This window comes from Nerophis ophidion, linkage group LG17 (genome assembly GCF_033978795.1).
Source record: "Nerophis ophidion isolate RoL-2023_Sa linkage group LG17, RoL_Noph_v1.0, whole genome shotgun sequence".
In the NCBI taxonomy this organism is placed as follows: Eukaryota; Metazoa; Chordata; class Actinopteri; order Syngnathiformes; family Syngnathidae; genus Nerophis; species Nerophis ophidion.
This window is the reverse complement of record NC_084627.1, coordinates 36,514,111-36,532,414: the sequence shown is the minus strand read 5'-3', so window position 1 is coordinate 36,532,414 and position 18,304 is coordinate 36,514,111. Positions and strand designations below refer to the sequence as shown.

Sequence of the window (18,304 nt, the reverse complement as noted above, 5' to 3'; positions counted from 1 at the left end):
ATTTTTGTTATCAAAGGAGTGCTCTTTTCCCCTGAGGTGCAGGTAGACAGCTGAGTCTTGGCCAGAAGAGTTTGCCCGTCTACGCTGTGACATGCGTCTGCTTAGTGGTTGTTTTGTTTCCCCAATATTTGAATCCGTGCATTCATCATTACACTGGATAGCAGACACCAGATTGTTTCTGTGGGTGTGGGGTGTCCGGTCTCAGGGAGTTACCTAGTTTGAAGTGTACTGGGATGTTGTGTTTGTTAAAAATTGTTTTGAGTTCCTCAGATAGATTCGATGCATATGGAATGACAATATTTTTGCGTCTGTCACCTTTTTCCTCCTCATCCACTCTGTTCTTGTTATTTCTGGAACGGGATGCATTTTTAACAAACGAATAGCTGGGATAACCTCAGGTTTTGAGGCCGTCACTCAAATGCCAATTCTCTTTGGCCTTTGGGCTGGTAGGAACATTATCAGCTTTGTGTTGTAGGGTTCTGATAACACCCACTGTGTGTTCCAGTGGGTGGTGTGAGTCAAACATTAGGTATCGATCGGTATGAATGGGTTTTTGGTAAACCCCAACATGGAGGCCCCGGTTTTCTCCAAAGTGAACATCACAGTCCAATAAAGGCAACTTACTGCCTTTGAAATCCTCACGTGTGAACTTTATGTTTTTGTCCACTGAGATAATGTGCTCCAGGAAGGCTTGCACTTCTTGTTTTCTGATTTTCACCCTTGTGTTATCCACATATCTGTACCAATGACTTGGTGCTGTTCCCTTAAAAATAGCTCAAAGCTCCCTTTACATGTCCTCCTTGTAAAGGTTTGCTACTGCCTTCAAAAATACGCAAGGATGGGGCTCCCCTCATACCCATTGTCAGCAACATTAACGCTCTGTTTTTAAGTGCGTAATCAACATCTTGGCACTTTTGGTTGGCAAAACTTAACATAATGTCCAAAACTCAATAGACTTTGTAGCAAAAATCAGAGATCTAAAACTGAACATAAATGAAACTACAGTTTCATTCGACATAGCCTCTCTGTTCACCTGTATTCCAACCCAGGATGCAGTCGAGACAGTGAGGGAATGTCTACTAGGTCAGTGGTTCTCAACCTTTTTTCAGTGATGTACCCCCTGTGAACATTTTTTTTAATTCAAGTACCCCCTAATCAGAGCAAAGCATTTTTGGTTGAACAAAATACATAAAGAAGTAAAATACAGCACTATGTCATCAGTTTCTGATTTATTAAATTGTATAACAGTGCAAAAATATTGCTCACTTGTAGTGGTCTTTCTTGAACTATTTGGAAAAAAAGATATACAAATAACTAAAAACTTATTGAAAAATAAACAAGTGATTCAATTACAAATAAAGATTTCTCCACATAGAAGTAATCATCAACTTAAAGTGCCCTCTTTGGGGATTGTAATAGAGATCAATCTTGATTCATGAACTTAATTCTAAAAATTTCTTCACAAATAAGAAATCTTTATGTAACATGTCCACAGAAAAATCTAGCTGTCAACACTGAATATTGCATTGTTGCATTTCTTTTCAGTTTATGAACTTACATTCATACTTTGTTGAAGTATTTTTCAATAGATATATTTATAAAGGATTTTTGAATTTATGCTATTTTTAGAGTAGTTTAAAAAAATCTTACGTACCCCTTGGCAAACCTTCAAGTACCCCCAGGGGTACGCGTACCCCCATTTGAGAACCACTGCACTAGGTCATTGCACCTTACAGGATAGAGCCACACTAAACCCAGAACAGATTTGCCTTTAGTTGTAACTTTACCTTAACACCACGTACTGTTAATTCATGGGAACTTGACGTGGCCGCAATAGAGAGGTTTGGCTGCATTTGCTCGTGGATCAATTACTACCTCTCGTCCACTGATTTAATATCTCTTCTATTGACTTGAGATGTACTGAAATATTCTTAACCTTTCATCTTTGTCCATTTTAGAAATGCAGCTCAGGGTTTTTCCTTAATCCCAGTGGACAGTCTGAAAGTAACCATGAAGGACATTCTTCAGAAAGCTCTAAAAAAGAGAAAAGGCTCACAGAAAGGATCAGGTAATGTTTATTTCCTATTACGCACAGGTAGTGCTAGAAGTGGGCCAATTAAAAACTTATGAGACCTGTTATTTTAGTAATTTATTTGCAATTCTCAAGTCTATCAGCATGGGGCAGCAGTAACTAGTGTGCCAAAACCAAAAACTAAATTGTGAAGTTGTACACATGCAGTCATGCGCACAGTTGTGATCAAAATTATTCAACCCCCACACAATTTTGGTGTTTTAGCAAGTTGGACATTTATTCTGTATTTTGTTTATAGTCATATCAAATAAAAATGTGTCAAATATACAAATGCAACTTAATTTGTAACACTGTATTTTACAAAATACCAAAAAAGGAAATTTTTCTTAATATCTCATTGACAAAATTATTCAACCCCCTAGTTCCATGCATCTTTAGTACTTAGTAGAACACCCTTTGGCAGTAATTACATCCTTGCAACCTGATACATAACCGGACACAAGCTTCTTGCAACGATCTACAGGTATTTTAGCCCATTCCTCTTGGGCAGAGGCCTCCAGTTCATTCATATTCTTGGGCTTGCATGCTGCAACTGCCTTCTTCAAGTCCCACCACAGGTTTTCTATAGGATTTAGGTCTGGCGACTGTGAAGGCCACTCCAGAGTCTTCCAGCCCTTCTTCTGCAACCACTGTGATGTTGATTTGGAGGTATGCTTGGGATCGCTATCCTGTTGGAAGGTCCAACGTCTCCCAAGCCTCAGCTTCGTCACTGACTTCATGACATTTGCAGCTAAAATATCCTGGTAGGAAATAGAATTCATAATGCCTTGAACGCGCTGGAGATTCCCGGTACCTGAGGCAGAGAAACAGCCCCAGAGCACGATTGACCCTCCACCATGCTTAACAGTAGGAAAGGTGTTCTTCTCTTTGTAAGCATCATATTTTCTCCTCCAGACATAACGTTGATTCATATGCCCAAAGAGTTCCAGTTTTGTCTCATCACTCCATAGAACAGTTTCCCAAAACCTTTGCCGTTTGTCCAGATGATTTTTGGCATACTGGAGTCTATTTTCTTGTGCCTGGTAGTCAGAAGTGGGGTGCGCCTGGGAGTTCTGGCATGGAGGCCTTCATCTCGTAGTGCGCGCCTTATTGTCTGGGACGAAACCTGCGTTCCCCCCTCTGCAATGTCCTGTTGTAGTTCCTCAGCTGTTACCCGGGGGTTTTTCACCACTGTACGCTTCACAGCATCCTCTTTCTACCACGCCCTGGTAGTGTTTCCACTGTGCCTCTAGCTTTAAACTTGCAAATTATGCTCCCAACTGTGTCTCTTGGAATGTGTAATGTCTTTGCTATTTTCTTATATCCATATCCTTTCTTATGAAGAGAAATTACCTCCTCTCTTGACTTCTTTGACCATTCCCTGGACTTCACCATGTTGCAAATACACCATTGACCATCTACAAGAAGCTGAGCGTCACAGTCTTTTTCAATCAGTTTAATTGTTGTTCGTTATGGTTATAATCACATCTACAGATGTTTTCAACATCTGATTGAAAAGACCTTATTCAAATTCTGTTCTGAAGAGTTATGATCTTCAAGGGGTTGAATAATTTTGTCAATGAGATATTAAGAAAAATTTCCTTTTTTGGTATTTTGTGCATTGTCACAATTTAAGTTGCATTCGTCTATTTCACACATCTTTATTTTATATGACTATAAAAAAAATACTGAATAAATGTCCAACTTGCTAAAACACCAAAATTGTGTGGGGGTTGAATAAGTTTGATCACAACTGTATGGTGTTTGTGTCTTTGTATATGCAGTAGTACAAAGACAAACACACACTCTAGCCGCGTCTCTCCCAAGGCCAAAACATTGGGGAATACATACAAGAATACATTTCACAAAGTTATTTTCCAGTGGTAATTAGCCGGCATTTTTTTCTAAACAACACACGCTCACATTTGGATTGTCTTGTGGAAGGATAAATAATTTGGAGTGTATTTGACTTTCAGAATCAACTGTCACTAAAACGTGTTTTTACCCTTACCAGCATACATTCTCAAATTTTACTCTCGTCCTTTTAAAAAGGGCCGATGTATCGCCTGGAGAAGCAAACGCACCCAAATATTGCAGTAGACCTAGATTCCACACTTGAAAGCCAATTCACCCTGGAGTTTTGCCTGGTCAGAGAAAACAGTAAGTAATTCCAGAATTTGCATTATTATTGTATGCACTATACCATTGGTTCTCAATCTTTTTTCAGTGATGTACCCCCTGTGAACATTTTTTAACTCAAGTACCCCCTAATCAGAGAAAAGCATTTTTGGTAGAAAAAAACAGATAAAGAAGTAAAATACAGCCTTATGTCATCAGTTTCTGATTTATTAAATTGTGTAACAGAGCAAAATATTGCTCATGTGTAGTGGTCTTTCTTGAACTATTTGTAAAAAAAGATATAAAAATAACTAAAAAAACTTGTTGAAAAATAATCTAGTGATGCAATTATAAATAAAGATTTCTACACATAGAAGTAATCATCAACTTAAAGTGCCCTCTTTGGGGATTGTAATAGAGATCCATCTGGATTCATGAACTTAATTCTAAATATTTCTTCACAAAAAAAAAAAAATCTTAAACATCAATATTTATGGAACATGTCCACAAAAAATCTAGCTGTCAACACTGAATATTGCATTGTTGCATTTTTTTTTCACAGTTTATGAACTTACATTCATATTTTGTTGGAGTATTATTCAATAAATATATTTATAAAGGATTTTTGAATTGCTGTTATTTTTAGAATATTTAAAAAAAATCTCACATATCCCTTGGCATACCTTCAAGTACCCCCATGGGTAAGCGTACCCCCATTTGAGAACCACTGCACTATACCACAGGTGTCAAACTCGAGGCCTGGCCAGATAAGACCTGCCACGTCATTTTGAAATAAATATGCTTCAAACTTCACTATCTATCTCCAGTTTGACAAAAAAAAATACATACATTTTATATATTTTTGATTATTATATTATCTAATAATGCAACAAATATTATGTTATCTTTTTTTTCAATAAAACAAAACAATACACGGCAATACCATAACAATGCAATCCAATTCCAGAACCAAACCTGACCCAGCAACACTCAGAACAGCAAAAATAAACAATAGCTCTGTTTATATTATCATTATCGTCCAATCCCCCCAAAAATGTGTGCAGATAAAAATAAATATTAAAATACCTGCTTCACTGATTATTTCAAAACAAGTTATCCATCAAATTGTACACTGTAAAATCTCACTAGACCCTTTTTCCTTTTACGGTAATGCACTGTAAAAACGAAAACACGTGGATTTTACGATTTAAAAGAAAAACAAGGCACCTCAGTTGCTAGAATTTTACCGTAAAGAAACTATGGTACCATTTTTACATTTACAGTAGTAGACTGTAGAAGCGGGAATCTTTGGGAACCTCACGATTTAATTGCGATTACAATTGAGGCTGTTATTAATCAATTGTTTATACACATATAATTATTATATTGTGTACAATTATTATGTTTTATGTTGTTAATATATCATATTGTTATATATTTTATATGTATTTTAATTATTTGTATAATTTTAATAATATGTCAACAAGACTAATCCTTTGGCTACTGATGTATGAAGTATTTGTCAAAGTTAGTTGATGATGAACCCCAAGATGCAGAGAAGGAGGCAGGCATTATGCAAAAAAAACATGATTTAATCAAAACTAAACAAGAACAAACAAAAAGCATGCACGTGGGCGGAATAACAAACTAAGGGAGCTAGTACTGGGAGCTAGAAAACAAAAAGGAACTTTAGTATGGAAGCTAGTGGGTAGCAAACAGAGAAACTGAAAACAGCTAAGGGCTAACAAAAACAGCTTACCGCTACGACGACCAGGACTAAATGTAGCACGACAGGTAGTAGCTGTAACGATGCCAGACACGACAGGTAGCAAAGACACAAGAACGACATGTGGCAACGACAAGACAATACAATACAATAATCCAGCAACTGACACAAGACATATCAGGTACAAATAGGAGCGGGCTGATTGGCAACAGGTGTGGCCAGGTACCAATCAGCCGCAGCCGAGGAGGAACACAGCACTCAGGGAACAAGACAGGAAGCTGACAAAATAGGAGCACTAGAAAGGAACTAAAGACAGGAGATACTAAACACAGAGGAAACAGACAAATGTAGAGGAAAAAAACTAAAGCATAGACAAACTTTCAGAGGAAAGCCTGACAGTATTGCATCATTTCTTGTTTTTGGATTAGTGCGCACAGCATAGAAATCTATGGAAAACTAAATATGTGAGTATTGTAGTCGCTTGCGAGGTGAAAAATAAATAAAAATCCCTACTGTACTTGGCGAGCAGGTGTCATTTATTTAAATGTTGTGCCTTCTAAAATCGCAAAATCTTTAGACACTTTGACCACATAAACTTAAAACTCAAAGATGTGCTTATAAATATCTGTGGCTGACAAACGTGTTGCTTTCTGTGTTGATATTTTTGTCTCTCCTGACTTATTAATCTATTTTAAATTATCTCACGTTAGCTGGTTATTGTCTGCTGTAATGCGGTTCCATTAGCCTTCTGTTGAAATGTACAAAGCAATAATTATGTTCTTGTTTCACTCCTTTACATTCACGGTAGCTTAGCGCCGCGGCTATCATACCTTGTCCTTTCCTCCCTCCTCTGTGTGTGTCCGCGTTAACCAGGCTAGCCAATAACGTAAAGAAATGTTAGCTAATGTTTCTCCATTGTTTAGTTAAAACTAAACCTAGAACTACCGTGTTTTCCGGACTATAGAGGGCATCAGTAAACAGTATAACTGTATGCCACAGATAAGTTGTGAAATTAGGTTTTTACACAGAAATATTTTATTTATGTTTATTCGCATTCCTTAATTGTTTCCAAATGGTGTCTGTAACACAGCAGTAAAATGGCTGATCAAACAAAACAGATGTTTTTGTCATGGCTCTCCAATCAGGCAAACAGACTCAATAACCCTGCAGTGGTGAATTTACTGAATAATTTGGGATACTGGAACAATACAAACAGAATGCCATTATAAGGTAATATTACTAACAGACACTCGTAAACGTGTTAGCCTATTAGTTAATACTGAAAACGCTAGCTTCATTAAATTACAATAGCATGTACAAATGTGCATGGAAACTCTCTTACTTACATTACACATGGTACTGTTTAGTAAGTAAGAATTTTTTTAGTTATACTGTATAACATACAAACGTTGCTTGGAGTGATGCATGAAGAATTCATACGAATAGAAACACTTTGGACGATTAGAAGAGAGAACGGCACTTCTACATCCGGTTCAAAGCTTTAAACAGCACTTGTCGGTATTCACTCGGCAGCACCTGCAGTGAGCAAACTCATCCAAAAGATGGTGCCATAGCACAAATGCTAATACACCATTTAAAAGGGAACTGCACTTTTTTGAAATTTTATGAAAGACATGACGATGAATATATGTTTTTATTCATGTATTCTAACTCATAAATAAAAGTCTGCCTACAACAGAGCCAATAGGAGCTCCTCTATTCTGCCCATAAAACCCAATAACCATCCAAAAACCGCAAACAATACTCCATTTACATTCCATGACTTGAATATTAACCGAGTAGTGGGCTGCTTCCTTGCTTGTGGAGGTTTATTGAAGATCATAAATCATGCCTCTCACCTGGATAGTAGAAGGATGAGGGCGTATGAAAAGACGCTTAATTCCACCCCCATTTTCTTTTCGAGGATTATGAGTCATTCTTCATCTAAACAAGACTATACCAAGATTCTATCAATCGGTCACACTAGGACAGCAGTCATTGTCTAGTAAGTGATGTTTTATTATGTTTGTTGGCTCTAATGAAGTCTGCAATGAGTAATAATCTGTGATGTTGTTCAAAAAAAAGCCAAGGTCGTAATGTTTTTTTTAAATTATCGGTTGGGGACATCGCTACGCTGCTGATCCGACTCCGCTTGGGATGGTTTCTTGTGGACGGGACTTTCGCTGCTGTTTTGGATCCGCTTTGAACTGAACTCTCGCAGCTGTGTTGGATCCACTATGGATTGAACTTTCACAGTATCATGTTGGACCCACTCGACATCCATTGCTTTCGGTACCCTAGGGAGGAGGGGGGTTGCCCACATTTATGGTCCTCTCCAAGGTTGTTTCCAAATGTCATCATTGTCACCGACGTCCCACTGGGTGTGAGTTTTCCTTGCCCTTATGTGGGTTCTTCCGAGGATGTCGTAGTCGTAGTGGTTTGTGGAGTCCTTTGAGACATTTGTGGTTTAGGGCTATATAAATAAACATTGATTGATTGATTAAGTAATGCTCCGTGTATGCTTAAAATGAACAAAAATACATGAATATTAAATGTTATTATAAATGTGCCCATCATTAAAGTACACACTCTATATACTGTACTTACAGTGTTTATACAAACCTTAATGGTGATTTTTTTTAAGGGCTTTTAGGCAGAATAGAGCGACTCCCTCCATTGTAAGTGGACTTTTGATCGCATTTATTAACTATTTAAAATGCATTAAGAAAAGAAATACACAGGTGTTCTTTTCTTACATAAGGATTGTGAATGATAGGCATTTTTTTAAAATGCAGTTCCCCATTAAGTGTCTCTGCATGTGTTTAATGAAAAAAAAAATACTTTATAGCAGTCAGTGAAGAAAAATCCATAAATTAGCCACACCATTTCATAAACTGCAGGGTGCAAAGCGTAGGGGAAAAAATGGTTTAAAGCCCGGAATTTACGGTATCATTAAGAGAACATTGGCATTAAGGCAGCATTTTTGAACCGTTTGTGTTAATTTACTTAACAAACAGTACGTAAATAACCATGGTTTGGACATTTTTCCATCGATTCATGAATAGTCCTAGTTCTAATCATGATGAATCTGAGAATTTATAATTTTTCCCACCTCTAATACACTGTAAAAACAACAATCATAAATTTTACAGTAAGAAAAAACCCTTGCAGCTCAGTTGGCAGAATTTTACCATATTGTATATATAATATGTGAATATTACATATGTTATATTTTATATTGCTACTATCGTACATTTTTTGTCTACCTTATACCTGCATTATCCTTTCCATCCTTACAGTTTTCATCCTTTGTAACTGAGCTACTGTGTGGAACAATTTCCCTAAATAAAGTTTGTCTAAGTCTAAGTGTAAAAAATAAATGAGTAGTGCCATTTTGTCTTTTACATTAATAAGTTGTAAAACCACCGTAAATTCTACGGTAAAATTGTGTTGACTGAACTGCCAGTTTGCCAGCATAAACAGATTTTGTTTCTACAGTGTACGTAAAAAAATATAAGTATCAAATGCATATGCAATTGTGTAACATTATCATTAAGATAATTTTTATACATATGTATTGATATATTATTCACTATTACAGAACTTTAACGCGGCCTTCAATGAAATCAAGTTTGACACCAATGCCCTATGCTTAATTAAAGCAAAATAATAATGTATTTACCATATTTCCAGGTTCCAGGGGTGAGGAGAACTCAGAGGAGGACCTCCCCATTGACATCACCACCGTCCAAGATATGCTGAGCAGCCACCAATATAAGTCCTTCAAGATTAGTATGATACACAAGCTGCGCTTCACCACAGACGTTCAACTTGGTAGGAATTACTTGTTGCTGGCTGACCTGAACCCATATTTTGCAACTTAAGAACTTTGTTTTTTTTTAAGGCTTTTGAAGAAATTAATTTTTCCTGTGGAGGTTTTTGGTTTTACAGCAGTAGTTCCAGGAAGAACCTATACACTAGCGAGAAAGCTCACAGGGAATCTTAAACTTAATACACCTCTGCACATTTTTCTACAAGCAGTACAGATTATGAAGTACATATTAGTTCATCCATCCATTTTCAACCGCTTGTCTCTCTCTCGTCGCAGGGCCAACACAGATAGACAGACAACATTCAAACTCACATTCACACACTAGGGCCAATTTAGTGTGGCCAATCAACGTATCCCCAGTTGCATGTCTTTGGAGGTGGGAGGAAGCCGGATTTCCTGGAGGGACCCCATGTAGTGACGGGGAGAACATGCACACTCCACACAGAAAGACGATCAAACCCAGGACCTTCTTATTGTGAGGCACATGCACTAACCCCTGTTTCATCGTGCTGCCCACATACAGTATGACTATGTAATCTAAATGAAGGAGTAAAAGGTATTACTGTTTACATTTATTAAATATGTGTTTCGGAACGCATAAAAGTAGTATGTACGTGTTAATGCCAAGTGCTGGCTGTCAATTAAAAAAAAAATCAGCCAGGCATTGCCAATTTGGATGGTGGTTCTTAAACCGCAGTTAACCGTGTAAAACCATGGGCAGAAAGCCTTTTTGGGCGGCGTAGCTCGGTTGGTAAAGCGGGTGTGCCAGCAACTTGAGGGTTCCAGGTTCAATCCCATTCTAAACACAGCCCTTGTGTCATTGGGCAAGACACTTTACCCAACTGCTCCCACTGGCACCCACACTGGTTTAAATTTAACTTAGATAATGCTTTTCACTATGTACTTTGAGTCACTAGGGAAAGATGCTATATAAATAGAATTCACCTCACGTCACTTCACTTTTTCAGCATGTTTTGAACATGGTGCCAAATTAACGCAGATTCGCACATTAGTACCACGGATCCCCCTAAAAGGCCGCCGGGTTTTCCACCCTCTCCTCCCCTTCAACCGCAGGACTGCGACAACCACCTTCCTGGGGTGTCAGGTGTATCAATTAAGTGTTTTTATCGTCAACGTGGTTACTGCAAGAGTCGGTAAACAACAAACTGAGTTGGGAGGACCCTCTATTCCGGCACATCACGGCTAAGGGTCCCTTCAAAAAATGGAGAGTACCTGGCCCACACCCTTCCAACATTACTGCTATGGGCCAGCGGCTTTGAGCATCCCATCTTGGCGTGGAATTAATGTGCACCACCTGCGTCGCCTGTTTTTATCTACAGTGAATGTCGTAACACAAGACAGCATTTAGAAGCAGCTTTAATTATGTTACAGTTGTGAGCAAAATTATTCAACCCCCACACAATTTTGATGTTTTAGCAAGTTGGACATTTATCCCGTATTTTGTTTATAGTCATATCAAATAAAGATGCATTATATAGACAAATGCAACTTGAATTACAACATTATATTTTGTAACATACCAAACAGTGTCATTTCTCTTAATATCTCATTGACAAATTTATTCAACCCCTTGAAAATCATAACTCTTAAGAACAGAGTTTGAATAAGGTCTTTTCAATCAGGTGTCGAAAACACCTGTAGATGTGATTAGAACCATAACAAGCAACAATTAAACTGATTGAAAAAGACTGTGACGCTCAGCTTCTTGTAGAAGGTCAATGGTGTATTTGCAACATGGTGAAGTCTAGGGAGTGGTCAAAGAAGTCAAGAGAGGAGGTAATTTCTCTTCATAAGAAAGGATATGGATATAAGAAAATAGCAAAGACATTACACATTCCAAGAGACACAGTTGGGAGCATAATTCGCAAGTTTAAAGCTAGAGGCACAGTGGAAACACTACCTGGGCGTGGTAGAAAGAGGATGCTGTGAAGCGTACAGTGGTGAAAAACCCCCGGGTAACAGCTGAGGAACTACAACAGGACATTGCAGAGGGGGGAACGCAGGTTTCGTCCCAGACAATAAGGCGCCCACTACGAGATGAAGGCCTCCTTGCCAGAACTCCCAGGCGCACCCCACTTCTGACTCCCAGGTACAAGAAAAATAGACTCCAGTATGCCAAAAATCATCTGGACAAACCCCAAAGGTTTTGGGGAAAATGTTTTATGGAGTGATGAGACAAAACTGGAACTCTTTGGGCCTAGGAATCAACGTTATGTCTGAAGGAGAAAAAAATGAAGCTTACAAAGAGAAGAACACCTTTCCTACTGTTAAGCATGCTCTGAGGCTGTTTCATTATGAATTCTATTTCCTACCAGGATATATTAGCTGCAAATGTCATGAAGTCAGTGACTAAGCTGAGGCCTGGGAGACGTTGGACCTTCCAACAGGACAACAATCCCAAGCATACCTCCAAATCAACATCAGAGTGGTTGCAGAAGAAGGGCTGGAAGACTCTGGAGTGGCCTTCACAGTCGCCAGACCTAAATCCTATAGAAAACCTGTGGTGGGACTTGAAGAAGGCAGTTGCAGCACGCTAGCCCAAGAATATGAATGAACTGGAGGCCTTTGCCCAAGAGGAATGAGCTAAAATACCTGTAGATCGTTGCAAGAAGCTTGTGTCCGGTTATGTATCACGTTTGAAGGATCTAATTACTGCCAAAGGGTGTTCTACTAAGTACTAAAGATGCATGTAACTAGGGCGTTTAATCATTTTGTCAATGAGATATTAAGAAACATGTCCTTTTTTGGTATTTTGTAAAATACAGTGTTACAATTTAAGTTGCATTTGTCTATTTGACACATCTTTTTTTGATATGACTATAAACAAAATACGGAATAAATGTCCAACTTGCTAAAACACCAAAATTGTGTGGGGGTTGAATATTTTTGATCACAACTGTAACTAAAAATGTTCGTCTTTGTTATCGTCAACGACCTATTTGATTAAAACAGGACGATACGGAGTCAGAATAAATTCACGTTGACGAAAAACAATGACAAAATTAATTAACGATTTAAACGATAAATAAAGACGAGACGAAATCCAATCATATTTAATTTCATTTTTAGGGGGGTGGGACAAGTTATGAATCTATTTAATTACAGTAGCCCGCAGGAGAAGGGCGGGGGTAAATCACGACAGGGATCCAATCAGAACTACAACTACTAAGACAATGTGTTTGGATTTTTCACTGGGAAACAAGACTATATTGTAGGGATTTAGTTAAAAAGTTTAAGTACCACTTTTAGTCACACACACACTAAGTGTGGTGAAATTACTCTGCCTTTGACCCATCCCCTTGTTCCACCCCCTGGGAGGTGAGGGGAGCAGTGAGCAGCAGCGGTGGCCCCGCTCAGGAATCATACGATATGATAAACATAACGATAAACGTTAATAATGATGTCCGCGACAACACTCCTGATCGTTATAATCACCATTACCCTTGTAAATCTAACTGATCTAAAAAATGATAACTGTAGTTTTATAAAATCACGGGTCAAGGCGAATTTAGCAGCTCCCTAGCTTAAATGCTAACATGAAAATAACATACCCCAATCTAAACTTCTATTAACACATTACTGTCTTAGCAACGGGCAGCACAGTGGAAGAGGGTTTAGTGCGTCTGCCTCACAATATGAAGGTCCTGAGTAGTCCTGGGTTCAATCCCGGGCTCGGGATCTTTTTGTGTGGAGTTTGCGTGTCCTCCCCGTGACTGCGTGGGTTCCCTCTGGGTACTCCGGCTTCCTCCCACCTCCAAAGACATGCACCTGGGGATAGGTTGATTGGCAACACTAAATTGGCCCTAGTGTGTGATTGTTATCTATCAGTGTTGGCCCTGCGGTGAGGTGGCGACTTGTCCAGGGTGTACCCTGCCTTCCGCCCGATTGTAGCTGAGATAGGCAACAGCGGCCCCAAAGGGAATGAGTGGTAGGAAATGGATGGATGGGTGTCTGAGCAACTAAGCTGTTCAGTTGTGCACATTGAACCTAGAAGCTGTGCTGTCTGAGCACGGAATTATGATGATTTTTCATCAGAGGAAAAGAGACAAGGTGTTTTAATGGTGCGTTCAAGGACTGCTGAACAGAGTAGGACAGACACAACAATAAATAAAGGGTTTTTATGTTCTCCATATGCAACTTTGTGTTATTCTAATTGATATTTTTTTGTAACAACGTAAGTGAATGAAGCTTACATTTGTAGTTATTTCCCCATATTTCTGCACAATAACTGAAATATGGTAACACTAGCGAGCAGTAGAGAATATGTAGTGATTTTTGGTCCAAAACATCCATCCATCCATTTTCTACCGCTTGTCCCGTTCGGGGTCGCAGGGGTGCTGGAGCCTATCTCAGCTGCATTCGGACGGAAGGTGGGGTATACCTTGGACAAGTCGCCATCTCATATTTTGCTTTATTCATTATTGACGTGTTTCTTGCTACTTTATGTTTATTTTTTACATGAGGTTTCCAGTTCATTTTATCATTTATTATTATACCCAAAAATGTGGTTTTTAGCACCTTTTCAATGTCTACTCTATTTGTATTTGTGTTTGACTTTCTGTTCTACTGTTACTGAATATTTGCATTTTGCTGAGATTCAGTTAGTCTGTTTTTGTCAAATCATCTCCACCCACCCATCCATTTTTCTACCGCTTGTCCCATTTTGGGGTCGCGGGGGGTAGCTGCAGCCCATCTCAGCTGCAATCGGCCGGAAGGCGGTGTACACCCTGGACAAGGGGAACACATGCAGTCACGTGAAGAACATGCCAACTCCACACAGAAAGATCCCCAGAAAGATCCTACTTAGGACTGCTTAGTAGTCCTAAGTAGTCCCAGGACTACTTGAGACCTTCGTATTGTGTGGCAGATGCACTTACCCCTCAGCCATCTCTAATTTGCTAATTTCTTCTTTTATTATTTCTATTAACATCTGTGTGGTCTCTCCTGAACAAAACGTAGCCCTATCGTCTGCAAATAATCTTGACTTTAAGTTTGTAACTTTACAAATGTCATTTATATAAAGATAGAACAATTTTGGTCCCAGTATTGATCCTTAGAGTACGCCACAAGATATTTTCAGCTCTGTAGCCGTTTGTTCTCCTATCTTCACGTTTTGCTTCATGTTGGTTGAGTAACTTCTTCCCCAGTTCAAGACCAACCCCTCTGATGCCATACTGTTCTAAATTGTTTATTAAGGTATTACGATTGATTGTGTAAAATGCTTTTATTAAATCCATATTTACTGCCTGTTTTTTACTGTCATTGATGTTGAAATATTGGCTCTATACCCGTATTCGTTGTCTGTGAGTGTTTCAATTTTAATAATGAATTTGTCTTATCTGTTATTAAACGGTTTTTCAATCATTTTAGAACATTGTGGAAGTAGAGAAACAGGCCTGTAGTTTGTGAACTGGTGTTTGTCTTCAGTCTTATAAATTGGTACAACTTTTATCATTTTGAAATGATAGGTTGCTGATTTATGTTAAAGGTTCTGAAATCTCTTCAATAAAAATGTTTTATCATTTCCATATCAATTCTATTACAATCAGTTGAGGTCTTGGATTTACTTTTTTCACAATACTATTTCGTCTTTTGTCACACCTTCAAGGGACAATGAGTTGGGATTTCTATATTGTCATTCAAGTCCTCAACTGACTTGGGATCTGGAATCTTTTCCTCTAGATTTGGTCCAATGTTCACAAAGTACCTATTGAAGCTTTCAACGACTTTGTTCATATTTGTTCATATTATTACTTTGTTCAATATACCGCATTTTTCGGAGTATAAGTCGCACCTGCTGGAAATGCATAATAAGGAAGGGAAAAAACATATATAAGTTGCACTGGAGTATAAGTCGCATTTTTGGGGGAAATTTATTTGATAAAACCCAACACCAAGAATAGGCATTTGAAAGGCAATTTAAAATAAATAAAGAATAGTGAACAACAAGCTGAATAGGTGTACGTTTTATGAGGCATAAATAACCAACTGAGAAGGTGCCTGGTATGTTAACGTAACATATTATGGTAAGAGTCATTCAAATAACTAACATATAGAACATGCTATATGTTTACCAAACAATCTGTCACTCCTAATCGCTAAATCCCATGAAATCTTATACGTCTAGTCTCTTACGTGAATGAGCAAAATAATATTATTTGATATTTTACGGTACTGTGTTAATAATTTCACACATAAGTCGCTCCTGAGTATAAGTTGCACCCCTGGCCAAACTATGAAAAAAACTGCGACTTATAGTCAGAAAAATACGGTTCTTTAATGCGGAATCAGTGGGACCCTTGTCCTTGTTTCTCTGCAACCTATTTTGCTAGCTTACCGTAACCGTGCACACTGATGGCGGAGGCTCAATCAAGTGCAACGGTGTGACGCACAGCAGAAATGGCGATTATTTTAAAATAAAAAACTGACTTTAAAAGTAATGCATTTATTTTACAGTTGAAATATACATTCATGTACTGTATGCCCATCTTTCTTTTTAGGAATTTCCGGAGAAAAAGTGGAGATTGATCCTGTGACCAATCAGAAGGCCAGCACTAAGTTCTGGATTCGTCAGAAACCCATTTCAATCGATTCCGACCACCTGTGTGCTTGTGACCTTGTTGAGGAAAGAAGCCCGAGTAAGTGAAATGTTCTAGTGACTTTATTATGTGCGTGTGTGTGTGTATATATGTATGTATGTATATATATATATATATATATATATATATATATATATATGTGTGTATATATATACATATATATATGTATGTATATATATATATATGTATGTGGATATGTATGTGGATATGTATGTATGTGTATATATATATGTGTGTATATATATATGTGTATATATATATATATATACATGTATATATGTGTATATATATATGTATATATGTGTATGTATGTATGTATGTATATATATATATATATATATATATATACGTGTATATATGTGTATATATATATATGTATATATGTGTATGTATGTATGTATATATATATATCTTTATATATATACATGTATATATATATGTATACATGTATGTATGTATATGTATATACTGTATATCAGTGTAGTCTTTGGGCTAATGCCATATGTATGTGTTTTACAGATCATGCCATATTTAAGATCACTTATCTGAGCAACCACGATTACAAACCTCTCTACTTTGAATCCGATTCTTCAACAGTCAATGAAATAGTTCTAAAGGTGAGTGTGACTGGATGTGTCTGATCAGAGATTGCATCAACTTGCTTGAAAACCAAGTTTATTAAACAAAAAAAGAAGAAGAATTAGAACTAAATATTAAATGTTTTTCTGACTTGAGAGCTGTGTTATATTTATTCAAGTGTTAAAAGTTTTAACTTGTGAATGTTTTTTTATTATAATAAAAGCACCCCTCTGTGTCATAGATATCTTCATTTTTATCACACAACTGAATACAGTATGTTGGGCCATGTCCACACAAACATGGATATTTTTAAAAAAGCATATCCATGGTTAAAACGATATCCATTAGAGATGTCCGATAATGGCTGTTTTGCCGATATCTGATATTCAGATACATTCCAACTCTTAATTACCGATTCCGATAACAACCGACACTGATACATACAGTCGTGGAATTAGACATTATTATGCCTTATTTCCAAAATAAATCAACTCAAGTTATGGAAAAAATGCCAACATGCCACAGCCATATTTATTATTGAAGTCACAAAGTGCATTATTTTTTGAACATGTTTCAAAACAGCAGCTTGGAATTTGGGGCATGCTCTCCCTAAGAGAGCATGAGAAAGTTGAGGTGGGCGGAGTCGGGGGGTGTTATTGTAGCGTTCCGGAAGAGTGAGTGCTGCAAGCGGTTCTGGGTATTTCTTCTGTTGTGTTTATGTTGTGTTACGGTGTGGATGTTCTCCCGAAATGTGTTTGTCATTCTTGTTTAGTGTGGGTTATCAGTATGGCGCATATTTGTAACAGTGTTAAAGTAGTTTATACGGCCACCCTCAGTATGACCTGTATGGCTGTTGACTATGTATGCCTTGTGTGTGTGAAAAGCCGTAGATGTTATGTGATCGTGCAAGTTTATTGGCGCTCTGTACTTCTTCCTACGTCCGTGTACCATTCTGTACAGCGGCGTTTTAAAAAGTCATAAATTTTACTTTTTGAAACCGATAATTTCCGATATTACATTTTAAAGCATTTATCGGCATTCATGTATAATCTCCATCCTTGCGAGTGAAGTTTCAAAACTGTTTCTGTCTACACACAAACGCATACACTAGTTGTCATGCGCATTTTGTCCAATCAGAAGCCTGGACAAGCAGCAAAAGCAGACTTGGTGGCATTACACCTGTTATTATAATGTTTCTTTTGATATACTAGATGTACAATGACATGTACATTATCTTTCAAACCAGCCTGCTACACAGAGCTTGGGGAAAGAGTCTAAAAGCGCGCATACACGCGTGTGCTGCTGACACTTGCTGCATGTTTAATCAGCAACATTGTAATATGTATGTAGTGCATTTA

General features: G+C 37.8%; 1 protein-coding gene across 2 annotated transcripts in view; it reads left to right on the top strand.

Annotated features, from left to right (window-relative positions):
* The window catches only part of mapkap1 (MAPK associated protein 1), a 55,414-nt gene that overhangs the window by 34,073 nt on the left and 3,037 nt on the right, over window positions 1–18,304 (top strand). For both annotated transcript variants that reach the window (XM_061876873.1, XM_061876874.1), the window contains 5 exons: window positions 1,959–2,068; window positions 4,124–4,231; window positions 9,609–9,749; window positions 16,269–16,406; window positions 16,887–16,984. In XM_061876873.1, the coding sequence (XP_061732857.1) occupies window positions 1,959–2,068; window positions 4,124–4,231; window positions 9,609–9,749; window positions 16,269–16,406; window positions 16,887–16,984 (595 nt within the window). The remainder of the gene's footprint in view (window positions 1–1,958; window positions 2,069–4,123; window positions 4,232–9,608; window positions 9,750–16,268; window positions 16,407–16,886; window positions 16,985–18,304) is intronic.